At 43.5% G+C, this 23,602-nt stretch overlaps 1 protein-coding gene across 1 annotated transcript in view; it reads right to left on the bottom strand.

The window, feature by feature from the left end:
- The window catches only part of MSH2 (mutS homolog 2), a 287,390-nt gene that overhangs the window by 65,324 nt on the left and 198,464 nt on the right, over positions 1-23,602 (bottom strand). Inside the window, exon 10 of the mRNA XM_082252339.1 lies at positions 19,198-19,348. Within this exon, the coding sequence (XP_082108465.1) occupies positions 19,198-19,348 (151 nt within the window). The remainder of the gene's footprint in view (positions 1-19,197; positions 19,349-23,602) is intronic.

The raw sequence follows: 23,602 nt of genomic DNA, 5'->3' as shown, positions 1-23,602 counted from the left end.
AATGCAACCTTATAGTTGTATAAAATAGAAGGGTGCTATTATTTTCTATGCGCCACAATTTAAAATACAAATATTTATTCCGCGTACAGACAGATGTTAATTTGATAAAGATTGTGTGTGTGTGTTTTTATATACTATATAATTTTTATAAGCATTAAGGTACAAGGTCAGATAGTTTTTGTGAAATAAAAGTTGATTAATTGCAGTGGGGTAAAGTGGGGTCACCACTGCTGTCTATCAAGCGATGTGTAAATCTCAGGATTGAATGTGAAAATATAAATCATCTGGTATGCAACACAACTCCCTTATATATATGTCAGTTGTGTATTTAACCACTTGCCTGGAGTTCAGGTTTACAGCCTAAGAAATACTGTCTAAATACAATAAGCACTTGGTGTCTTTTTTGTGTGTGTTTTATTCACTATGTGCAGTAATCCAGCATGAAAATTCCTGCAGTGCCCCTGTGCAGCAGCTTCCTGTGATGAAGACCAGTCACTGCTACTCTTCTCCCCCCTGTGCAGGGTGACTGGTCTGGTTTCCACCCCCTTCTGTAGTTTTCTGCAGGCAGCCTGTAGTGGGTGGGGCCTGATGTGCCCCTCCCACAGCTCTGCTCTCTACACAGGCTATGTGCAGCACATTGTTGGTGTCACTGATACCTGAACAAGGTAAAAGCTGTTTGTACAAAAGTATTTGGTGCACACAAAGTGGATTTATATCCTTTGTGGCTATAAGGCAGGGATCCTCAAACTACGGCCCTCCAGCTGTTGCAGAACTACAGTTGTGTTCAAAATTATTCAACCCCCAATGCTGTAAAGGGTTTTAGGGAATTTAGTGTACATTTGTAATTGTATTCAGAATGAAACCCTACAAGGACTTCTTAAAGAACCATATACAACTAAAATGACATCAGTTGGTTTTGTAATACAGTAGTAAATGTTTCTTTTGTGAATTCTTCATTGACACAATTATTCAACCCCTTAAAGACTACCACTCTGAAGAACAGAGGTTCATTGAAGTGTTTTCAATCAGGTATTGAAAACACCTGTGGATGTCAGGGAGCAGCAATAAAGCCTAATAAGCACCAATTAGGCAGCTTTAAAATGACTGTGATACTCAGCTCCTTCTAGACATTTACTGGTGTGGTTACAAACATGGTGAAGTCAAGAGAATGGTCCAGGAAGACAAGAGAAGAGGTAATTACTCTTCACAGGAAGGGCAATGGCTATAAGAAGATTGCAAAGAGTTTAAACATACCAAGAGACACCATATGAAGCATCATTCGCAAATTCAAGGCAAAGGGCACTGTTGAAATGCTACCTGGTCGTGGCAGAAAGAAGAAGCGGACTTCGACTGCTGTGCGCTACCTGAAGCGTAGAGTGGAGAAAAGTCCCCGTGTGACTGCTGAGGAACTGAGAAAGGATTTGTCAGATGTGGGTACTGAAGTTTCTGCTCAGACAATACGGCGCACACTGCGTAATGAAGGCCTCCATGCCAGAACTCCCAGGCGCACCCCCTTGCTGTCTCCAAAGAATAAGAAGAGTCGACTGCAGTATGCCAAAAGTCATGTGGACAAACCACAGAAGTTTTGGGATAGTGTTCTGTGGACTGATGAAACAAAATTAGAACTGTTTGGGCCCATGGATCAACGCTATGTTTGGAGGAGGAAGAACAAGGCCTATGAAGAAAAGAACACCTTGCCTACTGTGAAGCATGGCGGGGGGGTCAATCATGCTTTGGGGCTGTTTTGCTTCTGCAGGTACAGGGAAGCTTCAGCGTGTGCAAGGTACCATGAATTCTCTTCAGTACCAGGAGATATTGGATGACAATGTGATGCAGTCCGTCACAAACCTGAGGCTTTGGAGACATTGGACCTTTCAACAGGACAATGATCCCAAGCATACCTCCCAAGTCCACTAGAGCATGGCTGCAGATTAAAGGCTGGAACATTTTGGAGTGGCCATCACAGTCACCAGACTTAAATCCGATTGAGAACCTCTGGTGGAACCTAAAGAAAGCAGTTGCAGTGCACAAACCTAAGAAAGTGACTGAACTGGAGGCTTTTGCCCATGACGAATGGGCGAAGATACCCGTAAATGGCTGCAAGACACTTGTGTCAAGCTATGCTTCACGTTTAAAAGCTGTTATAACTGTAAAAGGATGTTGTAATAAGATTGAATGTCACTTGGGGGTGGAATAAAACTGATAATGATGTGAGCACAGAAAAGACATTTGTGGTTATTTCATTATAAATGTTATGTTATATTTGTCTGACCTACACGTGCCTCTTTGATTTAATTGTAAGCAGGATGACTGAATGATCAAAATCAATGTCAAACTGGCCAAAACAATCAATTTCAGTGGGGGTTGAATAATTTTGAACACAACTGTACATATCCCATGAGACATTGTAAAACTCTGACATTCACAGACATGACTAGGCATGATGGGAATTGTAGTTCCTGAACAACTGGAGGGCCATAGTTTGAAGACCCCTGCTATAAGGGAATAGATTTAAAAAGATAGTTTTTGTGCCTGGAGTTCAGCTTTAAATCTGACACAATAACAGAACCAAGAGCAATGCCTCTCCCAGACACAGGAAGCCGGTGAGCTGTTGTGTGACAAAAAGCATCCCGCCAACCTGAACAGCAGCTGGGACAAATGCATTTAGTCAGATTTTCCTCGGGGAAGCAGGCATTTGTTTCATTTTAATAATTCACAGAGTGCTGTCATCACTCCGTTCTATTGTGTAGTTGCTAGAACACCATCTCGTTATGTTCCATGGACATATTGTGTAAATAACGATCAAGATAACACTAGAAGGGTTCGGACTGCACACAGAGCACCTGGCAGCTGAACAAAGCGGCTATGCTCAGAGCAGGTGGCCAAGTGTCTCCTGGGAATAATAACACTAGCCGGGCTTCACGCTCATTTGGGCTGAAATAACGTCCTGAAAGATATATTAATCAGCCGTTTCCACATTGTATGACTCTCGCTGCTGCTTTAACCGTCAGCAGACCTGGATATTTAGTCTTATCAGTAAATCATCATTCGCACTGTGTCTAATGCCAATATCCCCATAATAGAGTCTCTCCATGCTACACTTGCAGTCAATGGGGAGGAACTGCCAGCTGTCTATACAAGTCAACACCTTTCACAAAGAAATCTTTCAGAAAAAAGTAATAAGCTGTAGAAAGCAGACATTTTGTTACAGTCTGATACGCGAACGCCTAGGTTTATTGCTGCTATTGAGACATTTCAGATCCTAGTCGATGAAGTCGGGTCTGCTAAGGGCCCTGTCACAATGAATATGCTGTCATATATGTAGCACCCTCCTAGTTAGGTAGGTGATAAGTAAAAGCATCTATTGCTCCTGCTGCTTATCAGGGGAGCCTGATCTATTAGTTTGCCTGTCACATGTTTCCAGGTGTGATTCACTGGGTCTGAGGGAGTGTCCCCACTGAGGGAGCTTGTTGGACAGTGGAGGAAACCCAGCCAATGGCACATTGAGTTTTATGGCAGTCCCAGTGGGAGGGCATTCCTGCAATGCATCCTGGGATTGACAAATACGGAGGGGACGTGTGACAGGGCGTCTTTGGTGGGAACCAGAGTCCCAGGAGGAGGCAGACAGCTGGTCTCTCCTCCTGCAGGTGTAAGGAAGGTGGTTCAGGCAGTCGGCCTAGTGAACCAGGTGTGTGTAACGCACTGCTATCTATAATTAGGGGTTTGGATCTTCAGCTGCAGAAAACCACTCAGTAGTATTGCAGAGAATATGTTAAGTCAGCTGACCTAACTCTCTTTACTCATCACAGTGGTTGGAAACAGGTTCTGGACACACAAAGCACAAATGCTAGCAGAAGCACAGCAGATCGATAATAAGCAGCAGTGTAATTAGCAGGTAGTAATGGTTGATAATATGCAGCAGTGTGCGTAGCAGGTAGTAATGGTTGATAATATGCAGCAGTGTGATTAGTAGGCAGTAATGGTTGGTAATACAACCTAGTAGTTAATGCACAGAAATTAGCAAGCAGATATTACAGGGGAATGTATCCTTCTTAGAGTGCAAAGTGCATATGAGCAGGGTAGAGGTATAATGATGGTAGAACAATGGTATTGATATGGGGTCCCCTGTGGGGTGCTTATCAGTAGTAGCAACTTTGCAGAGGCAAGCAGGGTTTCAGGAGAGGAAACTGGCAGCAGCTGGTAAGAGATGCTCCGGTCAGATGAGTAAGTCAGCGGTGCGGGGTCACTGGGTAGGCACAGTAGAGGCGTCCGGTAAGGCGACTGCTATGAGCGGTTGCACGAACAATCTGTCCGTGCACACCACTAGTTGAAATAGGCGCCGTGAGCGGCGCCCTAGAATGACGTCACGCGCGTCGTCAACGTCACCACGCCCACATGCGTTTCACCTGACCGAGAGGTGGAACGTAAACAGGAAGAGGAAGTCCGGAAGAAGAAGTCCAGGATTCTCACAGTGTGGAGCTGAGCTGCAGAGGATCCAGAGTGCTGGCAGTGGAGCTGGTGGCAGAGTCTCTCAGCAAAAACAATGTCGTGAGTACTCGGGGATTTGCCACAGGGTCTGTCTAGGAGAGGGAACCAGTCCAGAGAGGTCAGGGGATCAAGGAGCTAGCTCACACAGGAAGCTTACCAGTAAAGGGGGTGCCGTGAAGTTGACCCTGAAGAATAGTTACAATGGGGGTGCCAGTAAGAGCCCTGAAGATTGTTCTGCAGTACAGTCCAGTTTACCTCAGGAAGTTCACTCAATTCTATTTCACTACTTATGACAAAGTGAAGCAGCGGCCTAGCCGTGACTAGCGTTATACAGTGCTACTCAGCGTTACTCAGCATTAATCAGTCGTCCCAGCTAATTGTGCATAGTTTAACAAGTTGTTGTATCCCACTTTTTCCCTTCTCCCATCCAAGTTCTCAAAAACACAAAAACCAAATCTAATGGACTGTTTCCTGACTGAGCTAAAAACACTTGGGAAAATGTTGAATTGTCATGCTGTTGCTAATGGTAACCCAGGGGAACCCGTAACCAGTAGCTCCTAAGGGAGTAATGCTACATACACATTACTGTATGCATTTACAGACCTTTTATTGGCTCATGCACACAGGTGTATTGTTTTATATGAAGAATCTGGCAAGTAGCAAGATTCCAAGTTAAAGTTGGCCTATGCTGTACGCATGTGACATTTGTGCTAGCATTTACATACAGTGCACATCAGGGGTCAAACTCAGCTTTATGGTTGCCCTCAAAGCGCCTGTTGTATATGCAAGATCAACCACTTGAGCTCTGGAAGAGTTCACCCCCTTCATGACCAGGCTATTTTTTGCGATACGGCACTGCGTTACCTTAACTGAAAATTGTGTGGTCGCGCGACACTGTACCCAAATAACATTTATGTCTTTTTTTTTTTCCCCCACAAAGAGCACTTTCTTATGGTGGTATTTGATCATCTCTGTGTTTGTTTGTGCTATAAACCACAAAAGACCATTAAAGAAAAAAAAAAAAACCTAAAGTAAAACCTTGGATTGCGAGCATAATTCACTCCTGAAACATGCTTGCAATCCAAAGCACTCTTATTACAAAGCAAATCTCCATAAGAAATAATGGAAACTTAGATGAATCGTCCCACAACCATTTATTCATAAATCCTTCAGTTTATAGTCCATATAAAAAGATTATAGCAATGTGATAGGTTGTGTAACCATAAAATGTCCATCAACAAATGGCGCCTCCACAAGGGGATTAGAAGTAAAATCCAGCAGGAGCTAAAGAGTATTAAAGAGAAGAGAGGCGCCTCTAAGTGTAGCAATATGGTTATATTTAATGAAGGTTCAAGATTTAGCAACTCACATGGTTGATGATTAAAACAGGCACATCTAAGTATGCAGGCATCTGGGGTAAAGCTGTCCACATAGACCATCCTCCTCACCGCTGGCTCTCACTAACGTCAGTCTGCCGTAGTGACCGGGAAGACTACCCTGCAGTAGAGTGATCTAAAAGCGAGGCTTTTTACTAGGGGTAAGGCATGGTTTTCTCGGGTTTGCACAAACACAGGATCCATGCCTTCCTTACTGACAGAAGGGTCTACATAGGCAGACTGCCGTTCTGCCTCTGTACTGAATGATTGGCTGGTGCCGGCGGACATTGAGTCCGTGGTACCCACTGATCAGCTCCCGATGTGTATAATCACAGCAGGAGCATGCCACCGGTGGCACGCATTTGTGCCCACTACCCAGAAGTGCAGGATCACGTGATGCACACAGTGGCCGCCCTAGAGCAGTATATCTGCTGTAAGGTGGTCGGAAAGAGGTTAATTATCCAGAGAATCCCATCCACATCAGATGTCAAGAGCCCCAACCATTTGAAGTCAAGAGTCCCCCCCCTCCCCCCTTACATCATAGTGTACCCCCTTGTACTGCTGCCAGGAAGACTCTTGGGGCAGGCCTGGGAAGCAGAAAGTGCAGGGTCTGAAGGAGAACCAGAGGAGGGCTGGAGTCACCTGCCAGAGTCTGCTGAATGCTGAGACCAGGGGAGGTGGAGATGAGGGGGTACAGACAGGCACAGGATATACAGGAGTCGTCCTGTCGTCCTACCTGCTGCTGACTGCTGGGGAGGGGGGCGGAGACGAGCCTCTCCACAGCTGCGTGGAGATGCACCGGACCTGGCAGTGGAGTTCTGTTGTCTCCTCTGCTGCTGAGACAAGGTGGGGGCAGAGATGAAAGGGGTGCTGCAGCTCAAGGAGAGGCATGAGGGCCACATGAAATGGCCTGGTGGGCTGCATTCGGCCTTTGTATTGACACATGTGGCGTACGTGGACCCTACTGGCTGCCCCTGCTCAGGGCTGCAATGTGTAACCCAGTGCTGCAGCCACCACTGTTTACACACTATTCATATTTACAGCTCTCCCTGAATGAGTCTCATGCGGCACTGCTGCATGCACAGAATGACCTTGACTAATTATTATACAGGATTTATAGAACACCAACAGTATGCATAGCACTTAACTTTACAATATGAGGGCAGACAGTACAGTTACAATACAATGCAGGAGGATTCAAAGGGCCCTGCTTATTATTATAGCTTACAAATTAAAAAGGGAGGGTCAAGTGATACAAAAAGTAATAAAATGTAGGGGGTGAGCTGATGAAGAAAATAAGGTGGTGGTTGGATGGAGGCAGGGTAGGCTTCTCTAAAGAGAAGGGTTTCCGGGATCATCTAAAAGGTGGGCAGAGTAGGAGACAATTGGACAAATTGGTTAGGGAGTTCCATAGGATGCAACAGGCTCAGGAGAAATCCTGGAGGAGGTGACTATGAAGCTTGAGAGCAGATCATCTTGGGAAGAATGAAGAGAATGATTTAGTTAGTATTTTCAGACTAGGTTAATGCTGCAGCTGGGGGCCGAGTTGCGGATGGCTTTGTAAGTTGTTAGCATTTTTAATTTTAGTCATTGGGTAAACAGAAGCCAGTGGAGGGATTGGCACAGAGGGGTGGCAGACACTGAGCAGCTGGTAAGGGGGATGAGTCTGGCAGCAGTATTCATGATGGACTGAAGGGAAGATATCCTATGTAAAGGAAGTCAACGAGAAGGGATTTTCAGTAGTTCAGGCTGGGAGATAACAAGAGAGAGAATTAGAAGCTTTGTGGTGTCATTAGTTAGGAAGGGGCAGATTTTGGAGATGTTGCGGAGGTTGAGGTGTCAAGATTTGGACAGTGATTGGACGTGGGGCTGAGAAAAGAGTTCAGGATTACACCTAGCAACCTGGTATGCGGAGATTGGCAGATAGATGTGCCATCAATCTGAACAGAGAAGTCAGTGGAAGGAGGAAATATTATGAGCTCAGTTTTGGATAGATTTTGTCTTAGGAAGTGGTGTGACAACCAGACTTTTAGGTCTGTCAGTAGATGTGTGATTCTTGAGGAGACTGATGGAGTGCGCTGAGGGGTAGAAAAATAGATTTGGGTGTTATCAGCATAGAAATGGTATTGGAAGCCATGGGAGGCTATCAGCTGACCAAGGGAGGAGGTGTAAATCAAGAACAAGAGAGATCAGAGCCTTGGGGGGACCCAGACATAGAAAAAGGAGAAGAGGAAGAAGAATTGTAAGTGACCCTGAAGGTGCGGTGGGATAAGTAGGATGGGAACCAGCGAAGAGTACAATCACAGAGACCAAAGTAGTTGAGTTTGTTGAGGGGGGGGGGGGTCAACTGTATCAAAGGAACCAGAGAGGTCCAGGAGTAGGAGAACAAAACAGTGACCACTGGCTTTAGCCGTTAGTAAATCATTAGTGAATTTTAGGAAGAGCAGTTTCTATGGTGTGTTAAAGGGATACTCCAGTCAAAAATTGAATTTTACCTATTAATGGTATGTTAAATATCTTTATCTTTGATATTATTTATTTTCCAGATTGCTTTTTGTGTAGCTTAGAAAGTTTTATTCAAGCTAGACAATCAGCTTCTTCCTGTTCTTCACCGACAACGCTATCTCCCTTTATTTGAATTTGCTAAGCTGTCTCACTTCCTGAAAAGGTTGTCGGTCTTTCTTAGGAAGACATGACTAGACCTGCCAAGCCACGATCTCCTCTGGTCTTCATAGCCTTGTTTAGGCTAGCAGCTTCTCCTGAGGGAGAGGGGGTCACGTGACCAGCGCAATTAAATTAAAGAAATAAGGTAAAAAGGAAACATTTTTGAAAGTTTAGAAGGATACAGATCCATTTCTATTGCTCATTACATGTGAGTAATGAGTTTTAGGCTCCGTTTCCACTAGTGGACACAAAGTCGCAAGACAAGTCACAGCCCATTGATTTCAATGGCACCTGTTCCCATCTATGCCACTTTGAAAATCAGTGACTTTGAAAAGGTGCCTTTGCTACTTTTATGTAACTGTGATCCAGAGTGTAAAGTCGGATCAAAGCTGCACTTCTAAATCACACAATTTAAGAGTTGCACTAGTGGAGTGCAGCTTTGATCCAAATTTACACTCTCTGGATCAAAGTCACATCAAATGTTGCATCAAAGTAGTGCAGGTACCTTTTCAAGGTCGCAGATTTTCAAAGTCGCATGGATGGGAACGGGTGCCATTGAAATCAATGGGCTGTGACGAGTCATATGACTGTGTGTCCAAAGTCACAGTGACAAGTCACAATAGTTGAAACAGAGCTTTAGTGCAATAACAAAAATTAATACTTTTTTTTTTTTAAATAAATTCTTACCAAACCACGCTCCCTATTTATAGTGTAAACCATAACAAGCAGATATCTAGCATACTTGCCTTACCAAAGAGCATGAAGATTAACATAAGTGTTATACCAATAACAAATGAAGTAAATTCATAAGATAAAAATGTCCATCAACACCAAAGTGCTATAAATGTGCTCCACATGTGACCCCTGATGACGTCAGACGCTTTTGACAAAACGCGTAGGGTTACGGGGCAACGCGTCACTTCCTCTGGTTGGAGCTCAGGTGCAACGCAATCGGCGTCCCCTGCTTTGTGAACGGAGCTCCTTACATTTGAAACACAGTGTATTTTAATCTTTGCGCATTAAAAATAAACTTAAACTCCTACACGATAGAAGTCTTTTTGCTTTGTTCCCTCTAATATGGTATATCGCTTGTGGTTTCGGTGGAGTGGATTTTTCCAAAGGGTCCATTTTTGCATGAGGGTTCCCCTTACCTAACCTATATGGGAGATCCCACTTGTCTCTGGAGACTAGGTTATTTATCCACTGGAGGTGGACAAGAGCACAAAGTTCACGGTATATCCTGTGGAAGATCCACAGGAGGTTCCTGAAAATTAAAAACTGCAAGATACGGAGCACTTTGGTGATAATGGACATTTTTAGCTAAAGAAATGAAGTTATTTTAATTTGTTATTGGTATGACCCTTTATGTTAAATCTTCATGCATTTTGGTAAGGCAAGTATGCTAGATATCTGCTTGTTATGGTTTACACCAGGGATGTCAAACTCAATTTCATCACGGACCACATCAGCATTATGGTCATCCTCAGAGGGCCGGTTCTCTCTGTAGCCCACCACTATCAAAATTCAAGAGCCCCCCACCCTCCCTTACATCACAGTGCATCCCCTTTACCATGTGCTGCTGCAGGGAAGAAGCTGGAGGCAGAGCTGGGAAGCAGCCACTGCAGGGTCTGGAGGAAGGCTGGAGTCAGCTGCATGCTGAGACCAGAGGAGGGGGTGCTGCGGCTGCACAGAGGTGCAGGATCTGTAGGAGTTGTGTCCTCCTCTCTGCTGCCAACTGCTGAGTTGGGGGTGGGAACTCTCTGCAGCTGCAGGGAAAAGCACAGGATCTGGCAGAGGAGTTCTGTCCTCTCTGCTGCCGTCTGCTGAGACAAGGTGGGGGCAGAGATGAGGGAGATGCAGCAGCTGCAGGAGAGGTGCAAGGGCCACATGAAATGGTCCGGAGGGCTGGATTCCGCCCACGGGCCTTGTGTTTGATACCTGTGGTTTACACTATAAATAAGGAGCGCGGTTTGGCAAAAAGTTATTCAGCAGCTCCACGTTTCATAAAAAATTGGTCTGGCACATATATCTCACACACACATACACATATACAACTAGTCATTTATATCACTTTTTATATCGCTTAATTTTAGGGTGCACAGGTAGAGAGGATAAATGTATCAGTTTTTTTTTTTTTTTTTTTTAGAGAACGGAGCTTTAGTCCACATTTCCACTATTGTAATTTAGAGTGCGACTTTGATGTGACGCACTAAGTTGCATTAAAAGTTGCATCAAAGTAGTGCAGGTACCTTTTCAAGGTCGCTGATTTTCATAGTCGCATAGATGGGAACAGGTGCCATTGATTAGTTGCACTAGTGGAAACGTAGACTGTGTGGTTGCCTGTACTATGATCATTGTAGACTGAGCAGAGACCCCAGAGCACTCCCCCCCCCCCCCCCCCCGTGTCCAGCTTCCTTCTTCTATGGTATTCATTCAAAGTTCAGCACAGCTATACTGTATATGTGCCCTCCCCGTGTCTTGTGTGGATGGATCTTCTTTCATTTTTCCATGAATTAGGATGTACAATGCATCCTTACTGATGAGAGAAAACTGGCTACACAGGAACAGTGCCCCTCCCTGGAAGTGATGTCACTAGCTTTCAGTAATAACACCCACTTGCTGCTCTTGGACTCAGCAGGAAGAGGAATTTAAGTCATGTGACAGCACTGAAAACTGCAAAATAAAAAAGGTAGAAAAACTGGGATTTTTTCATTTTGACACAGAAGGCTGAACTCCGCTCACATTAATGATCGCAGGGGAGAATTTAAGGTATTAGGCTGTACTTCTGCTTTATGGGGAAAATCCAGACTGCAGGGATCAAGGTGGGTATTTTCTATCAAGGTGGATAGTCACTCAGGCGGTTGTAGACTAGGCTTTCAAAGAGTTTGGAGGTAAAGGGGAGCAAGGAGATTAGTTGGATCCAGCAAGGGCTTTTTAAGCATGGGCGGTGACCAGTGCATTAGAGAATTGGGGAAGATGCCAGAATAGGTGGAGATATTGAAGATGTGAGTTATAGAGTGAAGGATAGACCCAGCAGTGTGTGACTGCAGTAATTGCAAAAGGAACAGAGTACAGGGGGCAGGTGGTTAAGTGGGCATTAGAAAAAGGTTTAGCAACCTTGTCTACAGCAGCAGGCTATGAGGGAAGTATCATAGTTTACTTGTGTACATAAAGTGTTAAGTGGTGGAGATATTTGTACAGTAAAGTTTTAATCACAAATTTTGTAAATCTTATTTTTGAAGTTATTGGAGATCTCAGCAGTGACTGAGTTAGTGGGTGGAGGCAGAGGAGGAGGAGGAAGTAGAGAGTTAAAGGTAGGAAAAAATCTGACGGGGACTGGATGAGGGTGGTTCACGTTTCAGGGCACATTTATATTGGCTGAAGTCTTTCTTCGACAACATCCGATGACAAAACGTGTAAAAGGGATTTTTGGTTGGCCATACCCACTGATGACTTTACATTCGCTAAGTGGAAAGCAAGCCGACTCCAGGTAGAGAGGAAATGCTACCTGTAGAGTGGTGACATCTTACTCAAAGAAAAGTCACTTACTGGAGTCCACAGTCTGCTGGCTTTTTATTAATAAAAGGTACATTTTAGGACATTTTTTACTGCCTGTGTATATTGTGACATGCCAGGAATGTATTCACATCGCTGAGTTACTGACAGGATGGTTTTGATATTCATAAAAGCACAAATATGCAGTACTATATTTTATAGAATGCTTTTAGCTCCAACGCAATGATACGATCTAGCCCCATAATAGAGATTTCTACTTAACTTGCTTCGGATGTAACGGCAAAAAAAAGGTTAAAAGCTTAAAATAAAAAAAGGACCCAGAAATTTGGGGCAGAAATTTTAAAGATTCAAATATTTGTGACTTGCACATTTGCCTGCAGTCTGGCCAACATGAAAAGCATAAATGCAGGTTGGTTTGTCTGTGAAAGTCTGAAATCTGCATCTGCCTTCTTGACGGATTTCATGGACTGCATGTACCACTTCCTCAGAAGATTGACAGGATACATCTAATTGGCAATTTGCATCAAACTAAACCAGCCAATTTCATATGTGCAATGGCAGTCCAAAAGAAGGTGTAAATCAAGTCACCTCAAATCAGCCAAAAAAACCTCAAGGGATAATCAGGACAGCGAAGAACATGAAGATCCTATATGAATAATCAGGAATTGGGATGGTATAGTTACAGGAGTATTTTTTGTGTGTATCGGCTCAAATGATATTCCACAGGCAATTCCATTGGCAAGGTGGCCAATTTGTAGCCTCACCGGAAAGGTCATTCTACCACCATGTTTGGCACATTATCAGCATTAAATCCTCCATGGCCTATAATTTGTCATGTGTTGGCAATGTGGGGTAAAGATGCGTATCTTCTTCACCAACAATACAGGGTATATAGGACAGGGTCTAGCCTTTTATATCAGCCAATTGCTGATTGTCATTCTAAAAATACTAGCTGCCTGGCTGTCATGCTGATCTTACAGTTCTAATCAATGAGCAAATATGTAGATCAGGATTTCTAACTTCACATTCAGAATACATGATCAGTGACTTGTAATGTACTGAAGCCAGAGGATCAGTATGACTGCCAGATATTTCAAGAAGTATTGAGCAAAAGCAGCCATTTCGTTTATGATGGGAAGAAAATGTAAAGAGACCACACCTACTGACGACATTGTCTACTGGAGCAGTTTTAGTTCATTCATGTAACACCATGACCTAAAGCCAATGTGAAACAGACGTTGGCTTACCGTATATATATATATACATACACATACACACACATACATATACATATATATATATATATATATATATATATATATATATATATATATATATATATATATATATATATATATATAAAACATGAGCAGATCCTGTTCCAATAAAGAATGATCAATGACAACTGCAGCAAGCTTGGTACCATTTAGACTTCTGTAAAATAGGTTTTTGCCTTTGCCCAGGCACCACGGGAGAGCGGAGCATCCAAGAAAGGGTTGGGAGGGCTTTATTCCAAAACAAAGCTGCATCAATTACAGCTTCTCATATAAGCAACTGCAACTGTTGGCGAGGGAAGCTATTTTTTAAACTTCTGGAGTGGATTCTTTCATGGCAGGTTTCCTGGAAGCGCTACCCTGCCAATTAAATACTGCTTTCTATTATGTTCTACCTCTTTGTACAAGAGAAGAAAAATTGATCTAACTTACAGTGATGTTCTAAAGTGACAACTGAGCCAATAAACAGCCTCTGAAGTACAGGTTAATTTGCTAGATCTGGTGTCCTGCTAAAATGCAAAAATCCAGCGGTAAAGAAGACCAGTCAGGCCAAAAACACGGCACATCCAAAAATAAAAAAAAAAAAGGGATGAACCAAAGACCCAATTTCTTGCCCAATCTTTAAGAGTAGTGATATCCTGTGTTGGATGAATATCATCTTTGAATTTTAAGTGGACTTTTGAAGCCCATAATAGATAAAACCTAAAGTTTCTGGTAACAAAGTTCAACGAAAAAGCCATCTAGATCTCTATGGAGTGTTAATATGCTTGAATATATGGTCAGTCTGTGGAATGTAAATTGTAGAATGAAAGATGGCTACCTATGATCAGAGTGTGAATAGTGGGGATTTTTCTATGTCATAACTTGGAAAGGAATAAAGCATTTGTATTTAAAATAAAAAAAACCCTCTCTTTAGGCCTGGTTCACACGTCCGACTGTGGTTTGCAGTCTGGTGTAGTTCTGTTCTCCGGTTCGGGTGCAAATTTTTGCCTGAATTCGCCCCTGAAACAGACACAAAAACACACCGAGGCTGCTCGGACATGTTTGAACAGGCACCATTGAGAGCCGGTCACATTCACGTTATGCGAATTTGATGCGGTTACAAACATATCCAATTTCCATATATGTGAACCCAGCCTTACTTTAATTCCCAAACTGAAAGCAGCCAATGGAGTTTATGAAGTTGAAGGATAAGTTAATCTTCTGGAAAATGTCCCACCCATATTTTTATGCCCACACAGTCGCATCATTCAGTTTCCTGTGAATGAATAAACTACAAGTACCGTCGTCCACCGCAGCAGCAGGCGGCTTGTAATTCTGAACGAAGTGATGATCACCTTTATTGTTCATTTACGATCCCTGCAGCTTTCAAACTGACAGCCCCGAATGGTATTCCCACTTCTTGTGAGTTTAGGTATTTGGGGATACAGATAACTCCTCACCCCCTAGACTTTATATGCCTTAATATAAACTCACTGCTTGCTAAGTTTAGGGAGAAGGTTAAAGTATGGTCTAGGCTCAGACTGTCACAGGCAGGATGAGCGAACTTAATAAAAAGCACTGAATTTATTTTCTCTGGAGAAGAGATGATTGAGGGGGGATATGATATCAACGTACAAATATTGTACTGGAAACCCTAGCATATGGAAAAACCTATTCAGAGAAAGGAAATACAATAAGACGCGTGGCCACTCACTAAAACTAGAGGAAAGGTGGTTTAACCTTAAAATACGCAGGGGGTTCTTCACTGTAAGAGCAGTAAGGATGTGGAATTCTCTTCCGCAAACAGTTGTATCAGCAGGGAGCATTGATAGTTTCAAAAAGCTATTAGATGGGCACCTTAAAGACCACAACATACAGGGGTATACAATGTGTGGTTAACAGTCGACACACACACAAACATCATCGTCTTTTTTTCAACCTCACTAACTATGTAACTACAGTGGGTACGGAAAGTATTCAGACCCCCTTAAATTTTTCACTCTTTGTTATATTGCAGCCATTTGCTAAAATCATTTAAGTTCATTCTTCTTCCTCATGAATGTACACATAGCACCCCATACTGACAGAAAAACACAGAATTGTTGACATTGTTGCAGATTTATTAAAAAAGAAAAACTGAAATATCACATGGTCCTAAGTATTCAGACCCTTTGCTGTGACACTCATATATTTAACTCGGGTGCTTTCCATTTCTTCTGATCATCCTTGAGATGGTTCTACACCTTCATTTGAGTCCAGCTGTGTTTGATTATACTGATTGGACTTGATTAGGAAAGCCACACACCTGTCTATACAAGACCTTCCAGATCACAATGCATGTCAGAGCAAATGAGAATCATGAGGTCAAAGGAACTGCCCGAAGAGCTCAGAGACAGAATTGTGGCAAGGCACAGATCTGGCCAAGGTTACAAAAAGATTTCTGCTGCACTTAAGGTTCCTAAGAACACAGTGGCCTCCATAATCCTCAAATGGAAGACGCTTGGGACGACCAGAACCCTTCCTAGAGCTGGCCGTTCGGCCAAACTGAGCTATCGGGGGAGAAGAGCCTTGGTGAGAGAGGTAAAGAAGAACCCAAAGATCACTGTGGCTGAGCTCCAGGGATGCAGTCAGGAGATGGGAGAAAGTTGTAGAAAGTCAACCATCACTGCAGCCCTCCACCAGTCGGGGCTTTATGGCAGAGTGGCCCGACGGAAGCCTCTCCTCAGTGTAAGACACATGAAAGCCCGCATGGAGTTTGCTAAAAAAACACCTGAAGGACTCCAAGATGGTGAGAAATAAGATTCTCTGGTCTGATGAGACCAAAATAGAACTTTTTGGCCTTAATTCTAAGCGGTGTGTGTGGAGAAAACCAGGCACTGCTCATCACCTGTCCAATACAGTCCCAACAGTGAAGCATGGTGGTGGCAGCATCATGCTGTGGGGGTGTTTTTCAGCTGCAGGGACAGGACGACTGGTTGCAATCGAGGGAAAGATGAATGCGGCCAAGTACAGGGATATCCTGGACAAAAACCTTCTCCAGAGTGCTCTGGACCTCAGACTGGGCCGAAGGTTTACCTTCCAACAAGACAATGACCCTAAGCACACAGCTAAAATAACGAAGGAGTGGCTTCACAACAACTCCGTGACTGTTCTTGAATGGCCCAGCCAGAGCCCTGACTTAAACCCAATTGAGCATCTCTGGAGAGACCTAAAAATGGCTGTCCACCAACGTTTACCATCCAACCTGACAGAACTGGAGAGGATCTGCAAGGAGGAATGGCAGAGGATCCCCAAATCCAGGTGTGAAAGACTTGTTGCATCTTTCCCAAAAAGACTCCTGGCTGTATTAGATCAAAAGGGGGCTTCTACTAAATACTGAGTAAAGGGTCTGAATACTTAGGACCATGTGATATTTCAGTTTTTCTTTTTTAATAAATCTGCAACAATGTCAACAATTCTGTGTTTTTCTGTCAGTATGGGGTGCTATGTGTACATTCATGAGGAAGAAGAATGAACCTAAATGATTTTAGCAAATGGCTGCAATATAACAAAGAGTGAAAAATTTAAGGGGGTCTGAATACTTTCCGTACCCACTGTATGTAAAAATGATTCCCATGCCTAAGTTATTATATGCCTTTCATAACTCCCCGGTAATCATTCCCCTAAAAATATTTTGCATTATTAACTCCATTTTTTATTCCCTCCTCTGGTTGTCAAAAAACCCTAGGGTTAAATTGGAACACTTTCAGAGGCCTAAGGATTTTGGGGGATTGGCCTTGCCTAATCTGTGGTTGTATTATCTTGCTTCACTGATGCAACACGTTTCTAGAGCTATAGCCAAGGGAGGTGAGAAGTCTCACATTGTGGATTCGGGAGAAGTGGTGACTAGTCTGGAGTCCATGAAGTTCAGCAAGTCCAATTAACTTTTCCCCACATATATGCTTATGCAAAAGACCTGGAATAAAGTCAGGCAGTTACAGCAGGTAGTGGGTTACAGTAGATTCAGCCCCATTTGGGATAATCCTCCCTACCCAGAGTTGGCCAAGGTGCCCTATGGTGGCAGGTGGCGACAATATGGAGTTAGACACTTGAGAAAGGTCTTTAGAGATGGGGTACTCCACTCCTTTGATGAGTTGAGGGAGACATTTCTCCTCCCGCTGTCTATGAGGTTCTACTATATGCAGCTTTGCCATGCTGTGTGGGCCCAGGAGGGGGAGGACTTGTGGACCCTGTCCCCTACCTCAGTGTTTAATTTTATGGCAGTGGACACTTATAAGGGTTTATCACACTGTTATTTTCGATTATTGAGATCCTTCCTGGAGGATCACCCCTGAGTGTATCAGCCCAGAGGGAGAGAGATGTGGGTGCATTTGAGGAGGAGCAATGGGAGGAAGCACTGCAGGCAGTTCAGTTGAGTTCATTAAATGTGGCTCAGCACATATCACAAATCTATATTTTGTATAGAACCCACTATACACTCGCTAGGTTACACCAGATGGGTAGGAGGGACACCCCTACTTGTACAAGGTGTCAATGGGACCATGGAGACTTGATACATCTTTTGTGGAGATGCGCAAACATACTGGACGGGAGTCATTAGTATCCTGTCGGGGGCTTTTGGGGTTCAGATGTCTGAAGACCCCAGGATGTGCCTGCTGGGTATTTTGAGTGAGGTACCTGTATCTGAGATTACTAAACAGGCTATAGCCAGGGCACTGTTTCAGGCTAGGAAACTGATACTGTGACACTGGATTTCCTCTGACCCCCTACTGTCAAGGAATGGATTGCCCAGATGGGAGACATGCTAAGATTGGAGAAATACATCTTTCAGCATAGGGGCAACCCGAGTAGATTTGATAAAGTATTGGCTCTGTGGTTGGTGGTGCTGAGTCTGGCCCTGATGGACCTGGTCCTGGATAGATTGATGGCTGGTGGGATGTGAAGGGATGGTGACTCTCTCCTTCCGCAGTGAATAAACTATGAGGAGTGGGTTATATATGCTACACACTCTGCTGGTTTGAATTGTTGGTTGTTGGCCCTGGTAGTTTTAGAAATATATTAGCCTTAATGCCTTTAAGTATTGTACCATGACTGTATTTTTGAAAATTCTGGGAATTGTGGGCACTTCTGTTATGGACTCTGTAATGTTTGTGCACAATGTTCAATAAAGTTCTTTTTGATATAAAAAAAAAAAAAAAAAGTGCCCAGCAAGAGACACGCCATTCCCTACACCTAGATGTGCTGGATAACATCGGTTCCCAGAGCACTTGGAGAGGGGAGTATTCCCCTTCCTTTACAGAAAGCTTTAAAACTCTCCTACCAATTCACAGGGTTACTTTAAAGTGGTTGTAAGCCTCAGACATGAAATCTGAACAAAGCACATTCCTCTATAGTGTGTACTTGTCCCAATTAAAAGTACTAAGTGTAATTTCTGTCCGCTGCCTCCTTCCTCTGCTAACCGCATTAATCACTTCTTACAAGTTTTCCCGACACCAAGAGAAAAAAGGTGACAGGGGAGGGATTTCCAGCACACAGCTTGTGATTGAGTGCCTCAGCTCTGTTCCGGTGTACTGTGTGAAGAGGGTCGTGTCCTTACCGTAACTCAGCTCTCTGAGCTCTGCTCACTGAGATCTGCAGAGAAACTTCAACTTTCCATCTCCTTGTTCTGATAGCTCAAACAAGCTTTAAAAAGACTGCAGATAAACAGGAACAACTTTTGTTGGAGGACTTGTTTAATCTCTGTGTATCACCTGAGGCCAGTCACTTCACTGGGCATATGTAAGGGTTTACAACCACTTTAAAGGTAGTCAAAAAAACGACCCATTATGTAGGCAAAACTGGCAGTGGCAAGAGTTTTGTAAACTGCTGACTTCATAATTCATATTACACGCTAATACCTGTTGGTGAATCTCACTCCATTTTTTTGAATGTCAATGGTGGAGAACTTCTTATTGTTCCTCAGAGCCTTTTCTTCCTTGCAGGTCACACGGAAATAGTGACCAAGCTGTGCATTGGATTCTAGTTTAATACTTTTTCCAGCATCCAATCCTAAGAAAACGGAACATAAAAAGAAAAACACAATCAAGGTAGAAGCTTTAGCTAAATGAAAACATATAAAGTGATTTACTGTCATTCTGCCAATTTCCTGTGTGTGAGCCCAGCATGCCATTTACACAACGTCCTAGGGGACACGTCATTACCCAGACTGGGCTTGCAGCACTCAATATTATGTGAGCATCACTCAGTTCAGGAAGCATGCCCACCCGCCGCCAGAGGAGGAAGCTGCACAGATATCAGGGGACTAGATAGAATATTGCAAGAAAATATTGGGGGGGTAAAGGCTGGCGTCCCCACTTCAGTTGCTTGTAAAATCATTGTGCCGTGCACAGTATTGGGGTCTATCACTTTGTGCACAAATTGAGGGTGCTGCTTGTCTTGTGACGCATTGATGTGGTCAGTTTGCAGGTCCTACCAGTGGACAATGCCAAACAAAGCAAAGTATAGGAAACGTGTACAGAACTGCTGTTATGTGCAAGAGCACTATGCATCTACATGTAAGCTTGTTGATAGCAGTAATAGAGAGCGCCCTAAGGTGACAACTCTCCTCCTGCATAGACTACCACTGAAGCAGCATTGCCATCTTAAGTCAAAAAGTTCCAGGGTGGGCAATACTGCTATGTCCAAACAGAAGAAATAGAAGGCTAAGGACTGCGGAACCACCAGTGCAGAGCTTTATCAGGGATGGAAGCAGGCAGGTGTGAGTGCATCTGCACGGTCAGTGAGGAGAAGACTTTTGGAGGATGGCCTGGTGTCAAGGTGGTCAGCAAAGAAGCCATCTTCAGGAAAAACATCATGGACAGAGTTGTATAAAGTACTCGAAACCCATACTTGAGTAAAAGTACAAGTGCTCGATCAAAAAGTGACTTGAGTAGAAGTGGAAGTGCTCGATCAAAAAGTGACTTGAGTAGAAGTACTAAAGTATTCAACATTTTTTGTACTTAAGTATTGCAAGTAGTTTTTTTTAAAAATGTTGCTACTCAAGTGCTGAAAGTAAAAGTACCAGTAGTTTTGAAAAAAAAAAATTGCTACTCAAGTACCAAAAGTAAAAGTACAAGTACTGTGTTATGTAGTTATTAAAGAAAGAAGTCAAAAGTTTGATCATATGTTTTTTTTTATTTCAAATGCAGCTTTTATTTATACATACAGTAGCATTTATTTTCGTATGCGCTGATAATACACATGTTTTGAGCTTCATGAAATCTGCCATCTACTGTTCTGGCAGTGGTAATTTTTATAATTGTAACGAGTAACTATGCAGCACAAAAAAAAAAAATATCGGAGTAGAAGTATTGAAATCATTGAAAAAATGTAGTGAAGTAAAAGTGGAAGTAGGAGAAAAAAATTCTACTCTAGTAAAGTACAGATACCGCCTTTCGGTACTTAAGTACAGTAGTGAAGTAGTTCTACTTAGTTACTATACATCTCTGATCATGGACAGACTTTTATTCTGAAAAAAGGTACAAGGATTAGACTGCTGAGGACTGGGGTAAAGTAATTTTCTCCGATAAATCTTTTTTCTGATTGTTTTGGAAATCCGGAAAAAACCTTGTCCGGAGAAGATAAGGTGAGGGCTACCATCAGTCCTGTGTCATGCCAACAGTAAAGCATCCTGAGACCATTCATGTATGGGGTTGCTTTTTAGTCAAGGGAGTGGGCTCACTCACAATTTTGACTAAGACGACAGCCATGAATAAAGAATGGTACAAAAACATCCTCCGAGAGCAACTTCTCCCAACCATCCAAGAACAGTTTGGTGAGGAATAATGCCTTTTCCAGCATGATGGAGCACCTTGCCATAAGGAAAAGGTGATAAATGGCTTGGGGAACAAAATTTCAAAATGTTGGGTCCATGGCCAGGAAACTCCCCAGACCTTAATCCCATTGAGAAATTGTAACCAGACCGCAAGAGGGGGGTGAACAAAAATAAAAACCCTACTAATTTTGACAAACTTCAAGCATTGATTAGTACCATAGTATCATCTAACAAAAAGCAGACTTCGTGAAAATTTATATTTGTGTTATTCGCACAAATTGTGTTATAACACTTTCGGCCATGTGTGTACTAAATGATCTCAAAGTTCCCTGTGTACAGAGCTCTGTGTTAAATGTCAACACAGTTCTGGGCTGTGAATGTACCTAGCAGATCAGCAGATCCCAGGAGTGAATCATTGGCCTGGACTTGCTGACAGGCTTCCCATGTGCATGTGGCCTATACCCGGAAGTAGACAGCAACACACGGGAACGTCGCTTTGCCTACAACTGCAGCCGATTGCCCGCAATACATCGCAGAGGGGCAGGCGCTCGCCAATTGTTTATAGTAAATACAATTTTACAGAGCCACAAGAAAAAAAAAAGATGGGTTATACTTACTGATAACTCCTTTTCTAATAGTCTTCCAGGACAGCCCATAAGACCTTAGGCTCCTCCCCCAGGGACAGGAAACACATTCCAAAATTCAAATAAAAGGCGGTGCCTTAGTCCTCACCTTCAGTATTTCATGAGAACCGTAGGACACCCTGTAAAACATATACATAGATATATATATACACATATCATTTATACATAATACCAGATAAATCGGGTGGGAATCCGGCTGTCCTGGAAGACTATTAGAAAAGGAGTTATCAGTAAGTATAACCCATCTTTTCTCAAAGTCGTCTTCCAGGACAGCCCATGAGACGATAAGCGAGAAACTTACCAGTCTAGGGAGGGACCACTGCCTGGAGCACCTTTCGACCGAACGCCTGTTCCTGAGAAGATAGGAGGTCCAGGCGATAATGTCTAACAAAGGTCGAAAAGTTAGACCAGGTAGCTGCCTTACAGATTTGTTCTGGAGAGGCACCGGCCCTTTCAGCCCAAGACCACCGGACCTTGAGTTAAGAGATCTAGTCTCCAAGGGAAGGTCATTGGAGGTAGTGCAGCCAATGCCTGAAGGCGTGCCAACCATGGCCTCTTGGGCCAGTATGGGGTTATCAGGATCATCTCTATATCTACTAGGATTATGGAAAATAATTTTTCTATTTTCCTGTTTGCCTAGGAGGCAAACAGATCCACTACCGGTAGGCCCCAAGGGGTTGTGACTTTGAAAAACACCTCTTGGTTGAGGAACCAATTGTCCTGGTTCATCTGGTGGTGGTGCAGATATGTCTGTGATACCTGGATGGTCCAGCTTCGCCTTATGGATAGGTGAAGAGAGGATTTCCACCCCCAAAGGGTCCTTTTCAACTTGGTGGGAACCTTTACTTTCTGTTCTAAGGAACTTGACTATCCATCCCAATTCTGTAGGAAGAACATTTGGAGTGGACGTAGTTGGAACCCTGCCCAGGGGACCGCTGGGAAACAGGAGGTCATCAAGCACATCCTTCTTGTGACGTCCCTCAGAGAGACCCAGATTCTTTCTGGATGTAGAAGACAGAACTCCAGCCTGTGTCCTTGGCCTACTAGGTCTAGAATAAAAGGGCTGGAAGAAATCCTCTTCCATAGTGGGAGGAAGGCCCCTAAACTTCCTCCCACCCTGGGAAGGGAGTCATTGGGGCTTGTCGGGGCGTTGAGGAGGGTTAAACAGAATGTTGCCCTTCCCTTTTCCTTTATGCCCGGTCCAATGTTTTTTGAAATTTTGCTGGGTTTCAAAAGACTTCTGCTGTTTACCCCTGCCACGAGCATTCCTCTGAGCATAGGGGAATTTCTTCTTTTCTGGGAATCCCTTCTTTTTATCCGCTGTACGCTCAAGGGCTTCTGTTAGGCCTGGGCCAAAAAGGTGGTCTCCTGTGAAGGGAAGACCACAAAGGCGAGATTTAGAAGTAACATCACCTGACCATGTCTTGAGCCATAGGCTTCTTCTGGCCGTATTAGCCAAAGCTGAGGTCCTTGCTGCCATTCTTACAGCTTCAGCTGAAGAATCCGCCAGGAATCCAATTCCCTGAAACAAGAGCGGAAATGATTTATTAATCTGTTCCCTCGATGTTCCAGCAGACAAGTGTGTTTGGATTTGAGATAGCCAGAGCTCCAGGTGTCTGGCTATGCAGGTGGATGCCAGGGCTGGCTTTAAGCTCATAATGGAGGCTTTCCAGACCCTACGCAAAGAGATATCAGTTCTCTTATCCATAGGGTCTTTTAGAGCTCCTGAATCCTCAAATGCCAAGTCAGTGCCTTTGGAGATTCTGGAAAGGGAGGCATCCAGCTTAGGGATTTTGTTCCAAGGCTGATTCCCACTGTTGTCAAATGGATACCTTCTTTTCAAAG

This window comes from Pelophylax lessonae (assembly GCF_965119305.1).
Source record: "Pelophylax lessonae genome assembly, chromosome: 3".
NCBI classification, from domain to species: Eukaryota; Metazoa; Chordata; class Amphibia; order Anura; family Ranidae; genus Pelophylax; species Pelophylax lessonae.
The sequence above is the reverse complement of the archived record's forward strand: the minus strand, read 5'-3'. Positions and strand labels throughout refer to the sequence as shown.